The following is an 18712-nucleotide window of genomic DNA, read 5'->3' on the forward strand; positions in this document are numbered from 1 at the left end:
ATATTATCTTATATTTTAGGGTTAAAATAAAAATTAAACATATGCCATAATTTCTGCAATTCCGTGAGGGCATAACTTCATTGTTTCCAGATGTTGGCAGCCTCCAAAATGGCGGGTGTCCCAGGATTCTCTTGAGGGCAGCAAGGCCTGTCAGTGCAGCATCTCACCTCAGGGACCCTGGGCTTAGGAAAATCAGGGGTTAAGCCCTGTCTTACTCACATAACAATTTCCTTCCGTGTCTGCTCCAACATCATGTACTGAGTCCACTCCTGTTGGGATTCATATGTCTTAGACTGATCCACGATCTTTTGGAACATCGTCCTTTTCCTGTAAAACACACCAGTTTGTTAAAGGAGCTCGTCTTGGAATAATGCAACCTCCAGGCTTCTAACACTGGCTGTTTCAGACCGAGGCTTCTAAAAACAACATAATTAACAAAACAAAGTAGAAAGAACAGAGGCCTGGGAGTGAAGACCTAGGTTCTAACCCAAACTCTGTCTCCAGCGTGTCACCTGATCTTACTTAGCCAATCTCTTCCCCTGGACTTCAGTGTCTCATGGATACAGTGGGGGGTAAGACTGTCTAACTCCCAGGGTCGTAGTGAGAATTACTGTTCCATAGCATAAGAGACAGTGCACAGAACATATTAAATCATTGGCTCTATGGTGTTTATTATTATAGTCATTATTATGGTTATTCTTGTTCTTAAAATTAAAAGAAATACCAACTTGAAATACAGGGCGAGGTCTGTGGCAATGATTGCTATGTCCATCATGTGGATGGCGTGCTCATGCTGTCTGCGATTGAGGTTTTGAAAGATATTCAGGCTCTAGAGAGAAAACCGTAGAAGAGACTCAAGAAGTGATGTTGGCAGGAGAGCCATGCAACTACTGATGATGACCCCGGATGGTGGGAGAGGTGGCCCAGGCCGATGGGAAGAGCACCGCCCGGCCACAGGCAGGCTTCTAGTGAGATGGGGGCTCCCAGCAGGCAATGTGGAGGGCCCCCACCCATCCTACCTCATCTCTCAGCAACGTTTTGCCGAACTCCAAGTGGTGTCTTTCCAAGATGGAGGACCCATGGAGCTTGGCCAGTGGATTCTGGGATCTGAATGGGAGACACACACATAAACACACACACACACACACATAATCAGCATGGAATGGCCAAGGTGGAGGTTACAGATATCATCTAGTCCTGCCCCCTCCTAATTCTGCAGGCAGAGAGGCTGATGGCCAGCACTGAGAAGGAGCTTATCACGTGGTGAGGGAGTGGGAAAGAAGACTCGACATCGGGTCCCCTGACTCTCAGGCTTTAGCTTTCTCCAAAGCTGATTCCAAGCCTCTCTGGGCTCATGGACTCCTTAGAGAGGCTGTTGAATAGCGTGTGCCCCAAAGGAACACACACACACGCACACACACACAATGACACAGGCAATTTAAAGATTTCTGGGTTCCCTATCGTCATCCGTGGACATTGGCCGCAGGCCATACTTAAAAGATCACAAGCTCTTGATGCAATCCTTGAGTCTCAGGAGAAGCCACTGAATTCCCACAGGCGGTGTGTTTATTCATGTCTCTATTCAATAAGTATGTGCCAAGCTCTGAGCTCAATACTTAGCTTCCCAGAAAGTAGAAACACGACCTCCAGCCTCAGAGCAGCATGTTCTAGGCTTTTTTATGACTCGTAGGGCTGTGGGTCCTGGGCAGAGTCTCAGTTTCCTCCTCTGTAATATGAGTACAACACTAGTTCCTGCTCTACCCAGCAAGGACCATGTTTCAGAGGCTGTGTGGAGTATAAGCTCTGTGAGGACAGGGCCTGTGTCTGTTCTGCTACCATGGTACCTCCCTTGCCTAGCACAGGGCCTACCGCACTTACGTTAGGAGCATTACAAATACAAGGGGAATGAATGAACCAGTGTCAGTTACTAACATTTGGCTTAAAGTCATTCAGCAGAGAGGGAGGGAGGACAGGGAGGGGTTTCATATATTGTTGCTAATAACCATAAACTTAATTACCATAAACTTAATGGCTGAAAACAGTAAAGATTTATTATCTTATAGCTCTAGAGTTCAGAGTCTAAAGCAGGTCCGCAGAGCTGCTTTCCTTCTAGAGGCTCTAGGGGACAATCCATTCCCTCGGCTCCTAGCTTCTAGAGGCCACCTTTCTTCCTTGGCTTGTGGCCCTTCCTTCATCTTCAAACCCAGCAGTGTGGTATCCTCTCTCCTCTCTGACCTCTCACTTCCCTCTTAGAAGGACCCTTCTAACTATGTGGGGCCCACTTGGATAACCCAGTATAATCCCTGTATTTCAAGATCTCTAAATCTCTAAAGATCTGCAAAGTCCCTTTTGATTATCAGGCAACACATTCCCAGGCTCCAGGCATGGTGACATGGCTATATTTGGGGGTCATTATTCTGTCTGTCACTGGAGTTTACTCAGACCCACAGGGCTGGAGGAAGTAGGAAGCTGTGGACAGTGGGACTTTCCCTTGGCTGGTGAATCTGCCTGAGAGCCTTTCAGATCTGGGTAATGAATCCTGGGAGCGAGAGGCAGACAGGAGGGACAGGAAGGGCCGACTCACTTCATCTGGTAGAGGTTGTTAGTGCCTCTGTGGTCAATGTCATGGCAGAAGGCAGCAGTGACCATGGCCAAGGCCTCTAGGTCCGTGAAGTAGCGCTTCAGCTTTCCGGTCTGGAAGAGCAATCAGAGGTGCCACTCACTCCTTTCTTGCAGGGGTTGGAAGCAGAACAGGTGTGAGGGGGAGGGCCTGGAAACCCAGTTCTGACCTTGGCTCTATCCCGGGCATAATAGTGTGACCAGATGTTGACCTGGGACTGGGGCGCTTTCAAGGACATGGGACTTTCCGTACTAGAACTGGAACAGTCCCAGGCAGACAGGGATGGTTGGTCACCCTAGTCCTGAGCGATCTTAACTGGTCCAGTCTCCCTCAGTATCCCAATCTGCACACTGGAGGTAGAGGACACTGGACTAGGTGATGGTTAAAAAGTTGTAGCAGTCAGGTTTTAGGATCTGGAGGGTTTTTTAACATGCCCAGACTGGCAAAGCAAACCCTACACTGGTTTGAGCACAGCCCAGAAGAATCTTCCCCTGAGCTTCCTTCAAATACTTAGGGTAGTCAAGTTCATGGAGATAGAAAGGGGAAAGTGGTCACCAGGGCTGGAGAGAGGGGAACGGGGAATTGTTTAATGGGGACAGAGTTTCTATTTGGAAAGATTAAAAAGTTCTAGGGGCAGATAGTAGTGAGGGTCGCACAACACGGTGAATGTCTTAAAACCCCTAACACTTGGGGTGCCTGGGTGGCTCAGTGGGTTAAAGCTTTTGCCTTCGGCTCAGGTCATGATCCCAGGGTCCTGGGATCGAGCCCCACTTCGGGCTCTCTGCTCAGGATGGGGCCTGCTTCCTCCTCTATCTCTGCCTGCCTCTCTGCCTACTTGTGATCTCTGTCAAATAAATAAATAAAATCTTAAAAAAAAAAAAAAAACCCAACACCTAAAAACCGTTAAAATGGTAGGTCTTCTGTGTTGTATATTTAACCACAATGAAAAATTAAACATATGGAGAATGTGATTGATACAGCTTCTCAAATGAAGAAAGCATGTTTTACGGTATTATTATTCATTTGGTTGTAAACAAAACACACTGTGTCTGTGTTAAAATATGTCTCGAAGCTTCTAGAAGAGGATTTGGAAGGAGTCATGCGGTGGTTATTTCTAAGTAACCGCACTGGGCTTGGGGGGAGCCTGCAGCTTTCCTTCACTTTTTATTTTACACAATTCTCTCCTTGCAATTCATGTATGCTAAACGTGCACTCCTGTTGTGTCTTTTTCTTTTCTTTTCTTTTTTTTTTTTAAGCACTGAAGACAGCAAAGCCCCTGCTTCCGGGTGGAGGTGGAGAGGTCTTCTGGCATGGCCTGAGCACCCCCGCCATCCCCCCTCTTCCAGGCCACCGCCCCAGCTGCGCCCACCCCCTACTCCCGCCGTACCACCAGCAAGGAGAACATGGTCTGCCCCACGTTGAAGCCGTGCCGCCAGTTGTGGTAAGTGATTCTGCGGTAGCCCTTGCTCAGTGAGTACATGAACCGCACCAGGGCCTGCAAACACGGGCACAGGGGTGGGGGTAAGGCCTGGGGCCCTGCGTCCTAAGGGAGGCCCTCCCCATCCCCTCCACGGGCCCCAGCCAGCCAGCAATGCGGGGAGAGTACTTTGCAAATGGCTGAATACTAGCAAAATGGACGTTGTTAGGAAACCAGGTGCACGTGCGCCCCCCACTTACTCCACTAAATGGAGCTTCATCAGTGTTTCCCAAACTCTGCCCTGGAGAGCTCCCAGGGAGGAAAACAAAAGGGGGTCTTTAACTTGGTGGTTCTCCAACGTGAGTGCCCATCAGAATCACTCAGAGGGCTCGTTCAAACGCACACTTCCTGAGTCATTAGAGCTGGGAGAATTGCATGTGTGTGTGTGTTTATGTCTCTCTGTGTGAGTGCGCCCAAGAGAGAATTAGTGCTTCTGATACATTGACACATGGTGCTGATGTGGTCTGAGGCAGCACTTTGAGAACCGCTGCTTTAATCAAACAAGTCTGGGAAATTCTGAGCTTAGCCCCCACCCCCACCCCAGCACCCCCTTGCCCGTCCCTCTCCAGGCCCCTAGATTCAAAGCACACTATAAGGAATCCTGCAGGGGGAGAGACCTGTTTAAAATGATGTCACCCACATTTCCCACGCTCGTTTCAATATTGGTTCCCATGGATGCCTTCGGAACTCAGCACCTCTCAAGCCACCTTGAGAAGCCAGTGAGCTGGGAACAGCACAGTTCAGAGGAACTGTGTGTCTCTTTTCTGATAAATGAGTCACTGCGCAGTGTGACTAATGCTTTATATCCTCAAAGCTGAGGGTGCACTGTTTACAGATTGAGCTGGGAAAAAAAAAAAAAAAAAAGGAAGCAAGCAAGAAGAAAAAAGGAAATGGAAGGGGTTTCTTTTGCCCTTACCTCCTGAGGGATGTGAAATTTATCCACCACTTTGAGCTCATAGTACATCTGTATCCCACATTTCACCAGCTCCAGTTCCGTGAGGGGCAAATCGCTGAAGTGGAACTTATTGATTTCGTATTTCTCTGCATCTGGCAGCTCTCCTTGCTGTGTAAGGAGGGGAGTCCTGGGGTTGGAGCACATGAAGCGTGCATGGGTCTCCCCCCGGCAGCCCCCAGCCCTGTCCCCATCCCAGGATCAGAGCAGGGTGACAAGGGGCGTGCTTGGCAGAGGCAGGGCCCCCCCCAACCCTGCCCTGCGCATGCTCAAGGTGCACCTTGCGTGTGTTCTGTCCTGCTCACCAGGATCTCAGCGAGTTCCTCTTCCTCGCATTCCCACGGCTCCTTCCCATACACCTCTCTGGTTTTCTGCCAGCGCCCAAAATAGCAGAGAGAAAATCAGTTAGTACATCTGAGGTCTAAATATGCCTCGACTTTTCCATTTCCATTCTCCTCCTTCCTCCAAAGCGCTTGCAGCGGGAGCCACAAACTCAGAGAGGCTGCCCTTCACCATCCAGTGATGGGCAAATTCAAATTCCCGGGCATTGGGCAGTGGGGATCTGCCTGCAAGTTCGAGCTCAGCCACTTACTAGCAGAGCTACTTAACACCTTCGGTCCTCCATTTCCTCACCTGTAAAATGGAAATAATGAAAGTACTTAAGACTAGACTTATGCCAAGTCATTTTGAAAAAACAGGTATACAGCTAGACTAATGCATGTTAAGTCCCCAGGGCAGTGCTTGGCACGTAGTAAACACTAGAGTTAAATAACGTTGTTGCTGATATTCTTATTGTTATTATTACGGACTGGGGAGTCAGAAGGTCGATTGAGGCAAGTTTCTTCCTTCTCTAGGCCTATTGCACTGTGCACATGCCAGAGGAGGGGGACCTGGACTCAGTTACTTGCTTCTGATTTCTTGACCCAGAGCATAGCCTTCTCACTTCTCACTGGTTCACTGAGGCTCTGCTTCCAGGGGGCCCATATATCCATCATTTGGCCAAAATCACGGACTGAGACAAGCAAACCGTGAGTCAGTTTATCCAAACTAGATGATTTCTCCTCTGACTTTATCAGTGATTGGTATGAAATGATCGAATTTGTGGTGATATCTTCCCAGCTTAAGAAGTCACTTCTGAAAATATTGGCCTGTATTGTTTCAACTTGTGAGGTCTATAAGCAAGGTCTTGGGAGCTCAGCTGGGTATCTTATCCAATGCCATTTGGCTAACTCAATTGACTTCTAAGATCATGATCTCTTTGGGAACCAAATCCAAGGAATAATGAGTCACTAATTGCCACATATCCTTCAAAATATCTCATCCAGGTAGGTAGGACTCTTCTCTATAGCATCCCTGATAAATGATCATCCAGCCTCTACTTGGATACCTCTCTTGACAGGGTGCTCACTACCTCAGGAGGCAGCTCTTTCATAAGAGCAGTAGAGAATTTACTCATTATCCTGATAAAGGTTAAGTGAGACCTATTTAATAAGCCAGGTGATTAGGGGGCCAGTTACTTCCCCCTTTTGGACCTCAGTTTCTTCGTGTCTCTAAAGGGATAGAAGCCCTTACCCTTCCCACCTTAATGCGTTTGTTGTTGTGAGCATCAAAAAATACCCTAAATGTGAAATTGCCTTATAAACCGTAAAGTGATGAAACTATGTGAGGACTCACTACTAACCTCTAACTCCTTCTGTCCTACTTCTTTGCTCACCAAACTCCTCTGTGATCCAACTCCTTTCTAAGTGAGCTGACCTCATGGAGGGAATCTCTGAGAAGCTGGCAGTGTTCATGGGCTGTCAGAAAGAGCATTCTCTCAGTGTCAGGGCTGTGGTTGGGTGACTCCCTCTCTACTACCAAGTCAACCCTCGGCACAGTGAAAAACAGAGTTTCCAGAGCTGTTAAGCCAACATCTGGCCCCACGACTGAGGTGGCATGTGCAAGGGACAGCTGTCGCCCAGCCACACGGATCAGCCATATGGGATCCATATGACTCATTGGTACTCGTGGATCCATCCATCCATCCGCTGACTGCGAGGGGTCCGGAGCATCCCCGTGCAAGGCCAGCCCACCCACCTCTGCCTTCATGGAGCTTGACTATTGCCCTGGTCACATTCCCGGGGCGCCGCTTCCGCTAGAGCAGAAACATAGAAGAACTTCACCCACCAGGATTTTCTGGATTTCTTCATTGTCACACTTCACGTGATATTTGACCATGTCCTGGAAGATATCCTTCCTGTTTTCCAGTTTGTTCATTGACTCATAGGTATCAGGGTTTAAGACAGACCAGCCCAGAAATTGAGCCAAAGACTGAAGGGAAAGAAATCAAGAATCAGAGACAGAACATCCTGGTTTGATCCTGCCTCTGTGACTTAGGGCAAGACTCTAGGGTTCCGTTTCCTCATCTGTAAGGTGGGTTCGATCAGGGGGTTGCTGCTCTCCTTAGAAGAGGTGTTTGAGGACGAAGACTGAACACTGGGTGGGAATCCACTTTAAAATAAGGCACCAACATGCAAAGCAACATTCTTATGGGTGATAACTTCACCCAAGTGTGTGTACCCACGTGGGCACAGGAGGCCTACGGGAACTCTGTACGTTTTGCTCATTTTTGCCATGATCCTAAAAATGCTAAAAGGTAAAGCTAATTGATCAAAATTTGTTTTAAAGGGAATGTGAATTTCTCTGACAGCACATGGCAGTGCAGAAGTGGAAGCCAGAGAGCAGACATTGAGGCTGAGTCGGGGGCGTGCCGACAAGGTGAGCTCCCCACCCCACCCCAGGTGAACCCCCCTCACCCCTCTTGCTGCAACAAGCCCTCCCCGCAACCCAGCCACGAAGGCCTCCTCCGGAGCCACACCTCCATGAGAGTCTCGTCCATCTCATCAAAGGGCTTCCCATCTTTGCGATTGTAAAACGTGGCCACCCCCACGATTTCTTCCTTCTTGTTCACAATTGGCATAGACAGGACATTCTTAATCATCCATCCGGACTCATCCAAAGGCTCTTTCTACAAGAGAAGCCAGAGAAGGTTACAAATCGGTTATTGTTCAGAGGCCCTTTCATTTGGAAGTCAGGATAGAACTGGCCTTAGAAACAGCAGTCAGAGAAGGACTCAGGAACAACCACCGTTGGCTCGTTACCCACACCACAGGCAGCGACAGATGGGGTGCAGAGGGGTCCTGATGAGTTTAAAGACCCGATAGTTCACGGGCCTCTGTGCGTCAAAACTGTCAGACTTTCTGCCCTGTCCGCTATTTAGGTCTATTTAGAAAGCACCTGTGCTTGCCAGATAATATTTACAATATGAAAACTGCAAAACAACTAGGGATTCTCTGGGTAGGTGGTAAGCAAGCCTATCAAACCAGATTGTAGCCATGTCAACAAAACCTTTGGCTTGAGGACCGGCTCTGTGCCTTGTTGTTCACCTGCCTGAGCCGGCACGAGCTTAAGGTAACCTGGAGAGTTTTACCGTCCTCTGATGGGTCACCGTCTCCCATTCACTGTGTCTCTCACAAGCCACCAGGTGCTGGGATATGCTTAATAGAGCCACCATTAAACATCTTGTTTGTCTCTTGACTTTTTTCTTTTTTTTTTTTTAAGATTTTATTTATTTATTTGGCAGAGAAAGAGGGAGCACAAGCAGGGGGAGTGGCAGGCAGAGGGAGAGGGAGAAGCTGGGTCCCCACCGAGCAGGGAGCCCGATCCCAGGACCCTGGGCTCATGATCTGAGCTGAAGGCAGATGCTTAACCAACTGAGCCAGTCGGGCGCCCCTGTCTCTTGACTCTTGGTGTGACTTCCTGTCAGTGGGCCTCAGCTGTCTCAGCCCAGAGGGGGTACTAGCAAGAAGCTGTGCCTCGTGGAGTGACTGAGACAAGGGCGGTGAAATCTCTTGGTCAGTTGTAAGGTGGCCCTCTGTGAGCCATCTGCCATCTGTCTGAGCCTCTCATTTTATCATTTATAACATGGGAATGACTGGACTAGGTCATTTCTAGACTCTCTTCTCATGAACTGGTAAATATTAAACATTTTACAATGTGCAAGGAACTGAACTAGAAACTGAAAAAACTGAGGCAAAGTAGGTACAAAGGTTATCCTCAGGTTGTTCATAATCTGGCAGGTAAGCAAGCAAGTGGAGTTTCTTATGGTTCTGGGGGAGCCAGAGAGGGAAGGAAATCAAGGAAGGCTTCCTGTACTTGGAATCCTCGCACTTGAAAGTTACAAGATTCTTTTTTTTTTTTTTAAGATTTTATTTATTTATTTGACAGAGATCATAAGTAGGCAGAGAGGCAGGCAGAGAGAGAGGAAGGGAAGCAGGCTCCCCAGTGAGCAGGGAGCCCGATGCGGGGCTCGATCCCAGGACCCTGAGATCATGACCTGAGCCGGAGGCAGAGGCTTTAACCAACTGCGCCACCCAGGTGCCCCAGTTCCAAGATTCTTAAAGTGGTGAGATGACGATGATAATGATGATGATGGTGATGATATTGATGATGATGATAATAATGATGGTGATCATTTCATGAACACTGGAAGCCAGTACCTGGTGGGAAAGTGACTTCAGGAGGATGCAGATTACAGCCCAAGAACAAGGGGCTGTTGGTCAGGAAACATGAGTTCCAGGTCTGCCTTTTCCCAAGTCTCCGCCTAACCTTCAGTGAGCCCCTTCCTTCTAAAGGCCATGATAAGGAAACAGGTTTTAGTGAAAGCCAAACGAGAAAGGATTCAAGGTTTTTAAGCAGAGAAGTTATTGTACACAGCCTGAGTTTCGAAAAATTACTCAGGCCACTTTGTAGAGGATGAGTTGGAGGAAGAAGCCTAGAATCTAAAAACGAGATCAGATTTGATGCTTTAATGTGGGTAAACTGAACTAATTGGGTAGAGATCAACTTCAGTGCGGTTTTTATCAGGTTAGCAACTCTCAGCAACAATTTGGGCTCCTCACGTGGAAATGAGCAAAATCCCAACACAAGACATACAACTCTAACTCTGGAAGGATATTCTTGCTACATTCTTTCATGAGGTTCTTCAAGGACTAAAAAAAAAAAAATAATTCACTAATTTTTAAGAGTCATTTTAATTTTCTTCTTAATTATTTCCTGATTGCTAATGCCCTGTTTTTCTTCCATCTGGTGTGCTACACTCAACAAATATTGATTGGGCACCTACAGCTAGAAATGTTAAGAAAGATAAGGTCCAACTGCTGACCTATATTTTCCTTTACCGAGGAATTAATCTGGAAGCAAAGAAGGGTAATAAGAGATAAAGTAAGGGGACTATAGTACGGGGAACTAATTCCCCAGCAGGACCCTCCAGGCCATGTGTCATCTGTCCTCTCCAGGTATCATCTGACTTTGGTCTACTTCTCTAGAATCTGCTCCTACCACTCTCCACACTATCTCTCACTCAGATTCATTGGTCTACTCTGGGTCCTTCCAACAAGCTCTCTCTTTCCTATAGTCTTCTCCCCTTTTTTTCCTGCCTAAACATAATTTCTCAGGGACACATTCTTTGATTCCTTCCAGATTAACTCAGGTCCCTGGAAAGATTCCTTCCTCTATCCCTCTGTCCTTCTCTGACCAGCACTGCATGGCCTTTCTACCCATACAGTCATGAGCCCCCTGAGATAGAGACCATGTCTGTCTGGTCCACCATTGCAGCCAGTGTAGACTGTGTCAGTTGCTGGCACAGAGGATGCCCTCCATAAACATTTGTAAAAAATGACAGACAAAAATCATATGGAGTGGTAAACAATATACCATGAAAATCCCAAGGAGAGAGAAATGATATTAGCCAGAGGAAACAGACTAAGACTTCATAAAAGTTTCATAGCATTTGAGCTTGTACTAAAGAGCAGAGAGTATTTGGGCAGGACCAGATGGTTCCGGGGTAGGGCAACAGCATAAGCAAAAGTCTGGAGGCCAGAAAGCAAAACGTGTGAACATTAAAACCAAATGGGACCTTGAAATTTACCAAAGTAACTCCCTCCCTGCTTCCATGGGCATATGACTTTTTTCTATCCATGTTTTCACTTTGTTGAGACTGCTTCCCAACAAACAGATGGACTTTAATGTGTTTGAACCCTCTCTGGGGGGAAAAAATATCAGGTGACTGAGACCAAACAAGTAATGACTTACCTGGAATGCAAAGAAGTCCTCTGCAGGGGCGTTCATGATATTGCAAATCTGAAAGTGGTGAAGAGGAATACTGAAGCCGTGATTAGACTCGACAGCATACCCAGTGAGCCCTGCGTGCTATCTTCAGAAACACTACGTCCTTGCCCAAGGCGTTCACATTCTTTTCCTCAAGTAGACATGCTTAAGATGGTTTTCAATGATTAAGTGAGTCTACTGGACAGAAAAGCTACCTTATAAACATTATTTCTTGCCATTTGCTTCACTCCTTAGTCATTTCTAAGTTTTGAAAAAATGGAGGCTACAATTTGTCATTTTTAATTGCTATAATGTATCTCATTTTGCTGTGTCTTTTGTTGACTATTTGGGTTGTATCCAATTTTTGTCATTATTAGTGGAAATAATGCCACTCTAAGCATCTTTAAATCAATTACATTTAGGTTTGGTATTGCTTGTTTTTTAAGGAAGGAGTTTTTTCTTGGGGTATAAACTCCAAAATAGAATGAGAAATAAAAGGTATTACAGCTCTGGTTTTATATTGCAAGATTCCTCTCCTAAAAACTGAACCAGTATACCCTATCATACATATAGGACTTACCTGATCACTCCAGGGCCCTGCCCATGGGGTCACTGTGTACAGTTGCATAGTGTGTGTACTGCACAAAAAGCATCTCACTGAAGGGCTGATGGGGAGCTGAAATACAGCCTGTTCTTAACTTGTAGAACCAGGATCCCAGTCTTTCTCTTTTGGTACATGAAAGCGGTACTTTTTTCTAATTCTCAAAAAGGCACCCTATGGGCTTGCAGTAACCCTGACTGTCCCATTGGCCCTGACCATCCTGTGGTCTCAGGTGGTGAGCTGTCTTTGCTCCTGTTCCAGAACTGCTCACCTACTGCACCATCCCTCTGGCCTATCTTCGGACCAGTTCCATCAGTTGCCACTGTTCCCTTCTGATATCTGCAATGTCTCTGAGGGCTCTTTGACCTCAGCCATGAGCTTGCTTGAGTCTCTCCCATCCTGGAAAATGAAATCATCTCTGGACCCAAACATGGTCCCACTAGCAATCATCCAGGTTTTCTCCTCTGCTTCTCTTTTGCGATTTTCTACCTCCTCATTACCCAGCCGCACCTCGGCAGACCACATGCTGGTCTCCACCTCACCTTACCACCAAATCTGCTCTCCATTTGGGATCTAATTGATCTAATTGCCAATGATCTGATTGCCAAACTCAATAGGGTTTTCAGTTCTTATCTAGATATCTCTGAGCCCTCCTTCTATTCTTCTCTCACATACTTCTCTTTCTCTACCCAATCTTTAAATGTTGGCATCTAACAATATCCCACCCCAGGTCCCTCTCACTCTCCCTGGTGACTTCATTCACATAGAGTTTCAAGTACCCTCTAGTCCCGATGTCTTCCAAATCCCCATCTCCGTCCCTCCTCTCTCTCCACACCTCCAGAGTCATCTCTTCATCTGCCTACTGGACATCTGCTGTCAAAAAATGTCTTAGGGTCACCTTGTCTGAAACTGACCTCCTCATCTCGCAGCCAAAGCCGGTGTCAGCTCTATTCATCCAAGCCAGAAGCCCAAAATGGGCTCTGATTTTTCTTTCTCCCCACTCTCTGCTCACAATCGCAAAGTTCTTTCCCTTTTACCCTCCTGGGGTTAGATCTGATCCCTGATCTCCCTCTCTTCATCTCATCTCTGTCAGACTTGTGTGAGTATCACGTGAGCAAGTATATTTACCGTGTGGCTCATAGGCACTCAATGGCTGTTTGCCATAATGATAGTACTCTTCACTGCCTGTTCCTTTGTTGAGATGCTTGTAAGGATGTACTTTTTGCTCTGCCCCTTAATCCCTTCAGATCTCTCAGAGTTATCTTTTTAAAAAGAAAACGGACTCTGCCAATCTCCTGCTTAAAAACTCTTTGCCTATAGATTAAAGTCCCACCCCTGGGCCCTGGGATCCAAGGCCATCGTTATCTGGCGCTCCCCTTCCCCTCAAGCCTCATCTCTTGACCTCTTCCTGTCTCAAAGCTAATATTCCAGCAACACTGGACTGCACGCCCCATGCCGTTCAGGCCCTCTAGGCCTGGTTTGCTCAAGTTGTTGCCTCCACCAGGAATCCCCTTTCCTGCTCCCACCAGCCTAATACCTATTTACTTAATACTCAACTAAGACCAACACTCTCGGAAGAAAAGCCTGACTTAGATGCCTCCTACTCTGTGTTCCAAGAATATGCCATGTATATCTCTCTTGTGCCCTTATCACATTGGAGTATAAGACTCTGTTTAAAATATCTCCCCATTTGATTATGAGCTTCAGAACAGAGAGTGTATCTGATGCATTTATCTTTCTGTTCACAGAGCCAATTACAGTGCCTGGTACCTACAAAATCTTCACTATATAAACTTCTTGCTACGTGAGCTGCATTGAGTAGTGTGTGCCTGGAGAAGGATAAAGGGGTGGCCAGACCCAAATATGGGGGTGATGTGCAGCTAACAGACAAGACCCTTCTCTCTAGGGCAGGGGATGCTTACTCCATTTTTGACCTTGAGTGGGTGGGGCATGGTGGGAGAGGGAAATTTGAGCTCTGCTGTACATGGTACAGCTGGGAACATGGCAGGGATAAGGGCTAGGGAGTGGCAACTAAGTCTTTGGAATGAGAGGCTGGGACTTGGTCTATGGTGAGCCTCGAAGACCAGTCTGCCACGCTTTTGCCCCTGACATATGAGCAAGTATCTTATCAGTAAGACAAGTTGTCAGTAAGACTAAGCAACTTCCCATCTAAGGATTATTTCTCTGTGTATTTCACATTTCCTCTAATGTCAATTCTCTGTCCATGTCCTTGGACCAAGTGTCAAGTGAGTTGAGAAACGAGAGAATCAGGCTTTTAGAGACCCACACTTCCCATAGTGTTTCCTGCTCTCTCGATCTGAAATCCTTTTACTCTTCCAACTGGTCCAAGACTCTCCCCCTTCCAAGTTGTATTACTTACCAGGCCATTCTGGGCAACATAAGTGGGCAGACCACTTACTAAAGCCCAATGATCAGGAGGTGGATTCCTGTAAAGGCCAAAGACAACTGGTAACTTTTCATATAGGGACAGCTGGACTAAAACCTTGAATCTAGGTCTTTGCCCCCCTCTACTCTCTCTTGGCTCTCAACTCCTGCTTCTAAACACTATGCCTGAAGGAGGCCCAAATCTTCTGTAAGCATCTTAATGTTTCAAATTTAGAAAAGGAAAAAAAAGCATGGTGAATACATTTTATGATGGCACACTGAGTTTGATTTTCCAAGCGAAGGGACAACATTCATTCAGCCATTGTCATTGATTGCTGAGCAAAAGCAGACACAATCCTTTCCCTCCATTAACACTAATACGAGAGAGGTAGCTTAATTCCACAGAGAGAGAGAGAGAGAGGAAAGACATCTATGGTGAACTCCAACAACGTACTGAGCACTAAGCTGGGGCTTTACGTATTTATTCGCCCCTCACAATAATAGTACAATTTTTGATATTATTATCTTTTATTTATTGTAAGATTATACTTGGTTTTTGTGAGAAAAGATAGAAATGTGGAAAAATGCATTAAGATCTTCATGAACCATTCATTTGTCTTTTTCTATGTTATTAATTTCGTGGCTTATATTTATTCTTTTCTTTGGGCTTTTTTTTTTTTTTTTTCAGTTTGTGGTTAATTTCTTGAGATGTGGTGATGGTAGACAGCTCCTATCTGCCCCTCCAGATCCATTCTTGCATCCTCTCCTCCCCATCTGTATGGACTACATCAATGGGGCCTTTGGCCTTCTAGCTTTCCTAGTTGCCTATGAAGATTATTCTAATTAGTATTTTGTTATTGGTTTCTAGGATACTTATGTTGTGATCAGGGGACATTCCAAATATTATTTCAGTCTTTTGAAATATATGAAGTTTACTCTGTGGCCCATTATATCACTAATTATTATAAGTGTTGTATGTATGCTTAAAAAGACTGAGTGTCCTCTGGTTTGGGGGATGGGGTGCCATAGTCTCTCTATAGCTATTAAATTAAGTTTAATTGTGTTATTCAAATATTCTATATTCTGTTTTAGTCTGCTCCTCCTATCAACTAGCAAACATGGATCTGCCTATATCTTATATTGCCATCAGCTTTTGCCTTTTTTTTTTTTGAGGCCATGTTATGAAGTGTATACAAATTTAGAATTGTAATATCTTCCTGTAAAGCCAGGTGAATTAACCCCCCCCCCCTTTTTTTTTTCAGGATCATGCAGGTTTAATACAAAGTTGTGCTGGGAAGTACATCTCAGTGGGAAGGCTCTAGGGGTTTGCTCAGAAGTATAAGTCAACATGAGAGTCACAAGGTTGTCCCATGCAAAATCCGTCTGTTTTGATGCTTTGTTTTGCTAGCAACGTGAGCTCAAAATGTTGACTCACAAAGTTTTTGCTTATCCCCAACTAGTTACAGATAAACCTGTGAACTGGGTTGTCTGTGTAATGGATTATTATCATTCAGTCTGGTGATGACCAAGATCAACTCCCGTTGTGGCCTTTCATATCCACTGTTTACAGATTCAGGTGACTCATGGTAAATCCCAGAGTCTGATTTTGGACTGGAGGTGTCTGGAATTCAGTTAAGAAACCCAGTTTCAAGACGAAACCACTGGAAAGCCCTGATCAGAACCCACGGTCTCATTCTGTAGATGGGGAACTGAGGCCTGGGACTGGGACTCACAGCCGCTGACTCAACATCTAGCCTCTCTTCCCAGCCCCTGTGGTCTTTCCACTCTTCCATGCTGCCTCCTTACTGCTCCCCCTATCTCTGACCAAGTGTGTGGACTTCTTGGGTTTGCTTAGTGTTGATCTTGGAATGAGTATCAGTGGACATTGGTAACATGCTTACCAGTCAATATGTTTTGAGGAGAAACTTACGGGATTACTTTGATGTCTTCTTTGCCATGTAGGATGTAGTCAATGACCTTGTAAAAGTTGATTTCCTAGGCACAAGAGAGAAAGAAACCTGTAACTTGAGAGCCAGAGACACAACTTCAACATGAGGGTATCCATGACACAGGGCTTGTTCTCTACTGAGTACCCTGTGGTTTTCCAGAAACACCAGCCTGGCCCTCTAAGGGCATAATCTGGCTGCTTCTGGAGCTCACTGTCCTTAGCTGACTCATGATTCAGCATGCTTAACCTTCAAACCAGCTGATGGTGGCCAGGCAGGGGGTGGGATCTTGGAAAGGATAGGAAGTGTTTCAAGGGGAGCTGGGGGTTGAGTACAAGGAGAAAGAGAGAAAGACTGCTTTCTGGAGTTCAGGGAGAGAGGGAGGTGGAAAGGAGACTCCTGTCCCATTTAGAGTTGTGGTCAACTCAGCCCTCCCTGCAGGGCTCAGCTCCATGGTCCCAGGCCCTTTTCTCCTTGACTCCCATCACTCAGCTGTGCTCTTTGCTGTGTCAGCTCCTCCAGACCTGTCTTCCAAATCTTACTTCATTCCTCCAACTCACTTTCCACCTCTTCCATCCTTCCTACCTCCTTGCACAATGAAAAGTCCCATCTCTAAAGCAGATCTGTTCAGTTACCTGACTTCCTAACATGTAGTGGGATATTGGCAGTGGAATATTGGATATCTCCCTAGCTCTCCAGGGGAAAATTCGATCACCTTACTAGATCCTCTGAACACCCAGCTGTGATGGGCAGGTTAGAAACCATTTTACAAATGGGAAAAAATGAAACCCAGAGAGAAGAAGGAAGGGACTCATTTATAGTAGACAGTGAGCCAGGATCAGAAGCAAAGTCCTTGACCCCTACTCTCAGGGATCTTTCTGTGATGCCACTTAAGGTTAATCTTATGTTAACCTAAGACAGTGTTTTATTCTCTGCATCACTCTCACCCAGAACAGGGCATCTGAGGCATGGACCCTGGACTGGAACTATCAGCAAACAATTTGGTACCATTCCATGATGAGATAAAAACAGGAATGGAAAATCAGTGTTTAGAAACTTGTATATAGCAGTTTGAGCTACATTAGGTCTGTTGAGACTAACGAAAAAAGGGAAGGGGATTTACATTTTGTCTGTCTTTGAAACTTTTAATTTTTCTAGTTGCGTAGTGTTATTGCATTTTGAAAAGGCTCGGCCCAAAGTGGATTGGAAATTCAAACAAACCAACCAACAAAACTGTTCCTTGAGTGCAGTATTTTGGGAAATGCTGCTCTAGAGATGTAAATCTTGGACTCCTGACTCACAACCTCCACAGAGAGAAACTCCTGATTCAGTCAAAGGTGTCTGAACATCCATTTGGTTGCAGGGGATCATGACTTTCTTCAGGTTCCTGAAGAAGAGGCTCTGCTCCTTCTCACTAGCAGCTACTGTGACTCATGGTCTAGTCTTGATTTTACTATGTGCACTCTTGGGCCTCAGTTTCCCCAGCTGGAAAAACCAGTGGTGGTGTTTGTTTGAGATGCCCAAATCGGGGCAGAGCTGGGCACATGGAGATCCTACGTCTCCCTTTGTTTTCTCTCACTTCCTTTCCTGTCCTTCTGCCTTCCTCAGTAGTCCCTGGCACAGTGGACATGGAGGGGGTCTAAAGACAACCAGAAAAATTTAAAACCTAAATTAGATAACCCCCAAAGTTCTTCCCAGCTACAATTCTAAGATTGTGGTTGGATGGTTAGCCATATCCCTCATAGATGAAAACACATATCTTCTTTGACCCAGCAATTCCATGCGTGGTCATGAATCTTAGAGACACATTTCTAAATGTGGGGAAAAGCATCCTTTGCCCCAGCCGGGGGTCTCTGAAGTCTGAAGACAACATAATGTTGTCATCAGGAGAATGGCTGCCCAGTGCCTGCATCCAGGGGACACTCTGCATGTCTCTGGAACAATGTAGCTGTATCCGTGCTCATAGCGGAAGATGCCAAAGAGGAGTCAAGCTGGGAAAGTAAGGCACAAAACAGAAGCATCCCCTTTTATTGAGGGTGATGCTGGTGGTAGAATTCTAGGAATATGTGGGCATCTGTAGATGTTTCTGGAAGGATCTAGACTGCTCGCACCTGCTGCCTCAGGGGAGGCTGGATTTCTGTGGTGTATCCTTTTGTACAGTGTGAGCTTTTCACGTGCGCATGTATCACTTTTTCAATAAATGTAAACAAATTGCGCTAAGGACATTGTTTAAAGTGAAGCTATATCCTGTAGGCAATTCCTGAATGCAAAGGTGGGGGCATCATCTCCTGAGACCTGGGTAGACCTAAGTGTCCCCCTCTGGGGGAAAGGAGGCCGACTTCTATGACCTTCTTGACCTTCTTCAGGTCTTTCTTTTAGGCCATCTGTCCTTGGGTCTGGGCTGCTCCCTGAGGCAAGCTGCTGGCTCCCTGGGCCCCCCAGGCTTCTGTCTCCAGGGTCTGTACAAGACTCCTTTAGAAAGGTTAGAAATGGAATTTTTTTTTTTTTCTGAAGCCCACAGGAGAGTCAATTTGCTTTCACAGAAAGCAACAAAAAGATCACTGTACTTGAGGTAAATAGGGCT

At 46.1% G+C, this 18712-nt stretch overlaps 1 protein-coding gene across 2 annotated transcripts in view; it reads right to left on the reverse strand.

Annotated features, from left to right (window-relative positions):
• Positions 1–18712, reverse strand: part of PDE6A (phosphodiesterase 6A) — a 46777-nt gene that overhangs the window by 17721 nt on the left and 10344 nt on the right. For both annotated transcript variants that reach the window (XM_047731480.1, XM_047731482.1), the window contains 12 exons: positions 16113–16177; positions 14178–14244; positions 11182–11229; positions 7907–8056; positions 7216–7359; positions 5355–5420; positions 5014–5160; positions 4008–4115; positions 2585–2694; positions 1020–1107; positions 729–829; positions 220–327 (listed from right to left, as the gene is read on the reverse strand). In XM_047731480.1, coding sequence (XP_047587436.1) covers positions 220–327; positions 729–829; positions 1020–1107; positions 2585–2694; positions 4008–4115; positions 5014–5160; positions 5355–5420; positions 7216–7359; positions 7907–8056; positions 11182–11229; positions 14178–14244; positions 16113–16177 — 1202 coding nt within the window. The remainder of the gene's footprint in view (positions 1–219; positions 328–728; positions 830–1019; positions 1108–2584; positions 2695–4007; positions 4116–5013; positions 5161–5354; positions 5421–7215; positions 7360–7906; positions 8057–11181; positions 11230–14177; positions 14245–16112; positions 16178–18712) is intronic.

Source organism: Lutra lutra, chromosome 5 (assembly GCF_902655055.1).
Source record: "Lutra lutra chromosome 5, mLutLut1.2, whole genome shotgun sequence".
Taxonomy (NCBI): domain Eukaryota; kingdom Metazoa; phylum Chordata; class Mammalia; order Carnivora; family Mustelidae; genus Lutra; species Lutra lutra.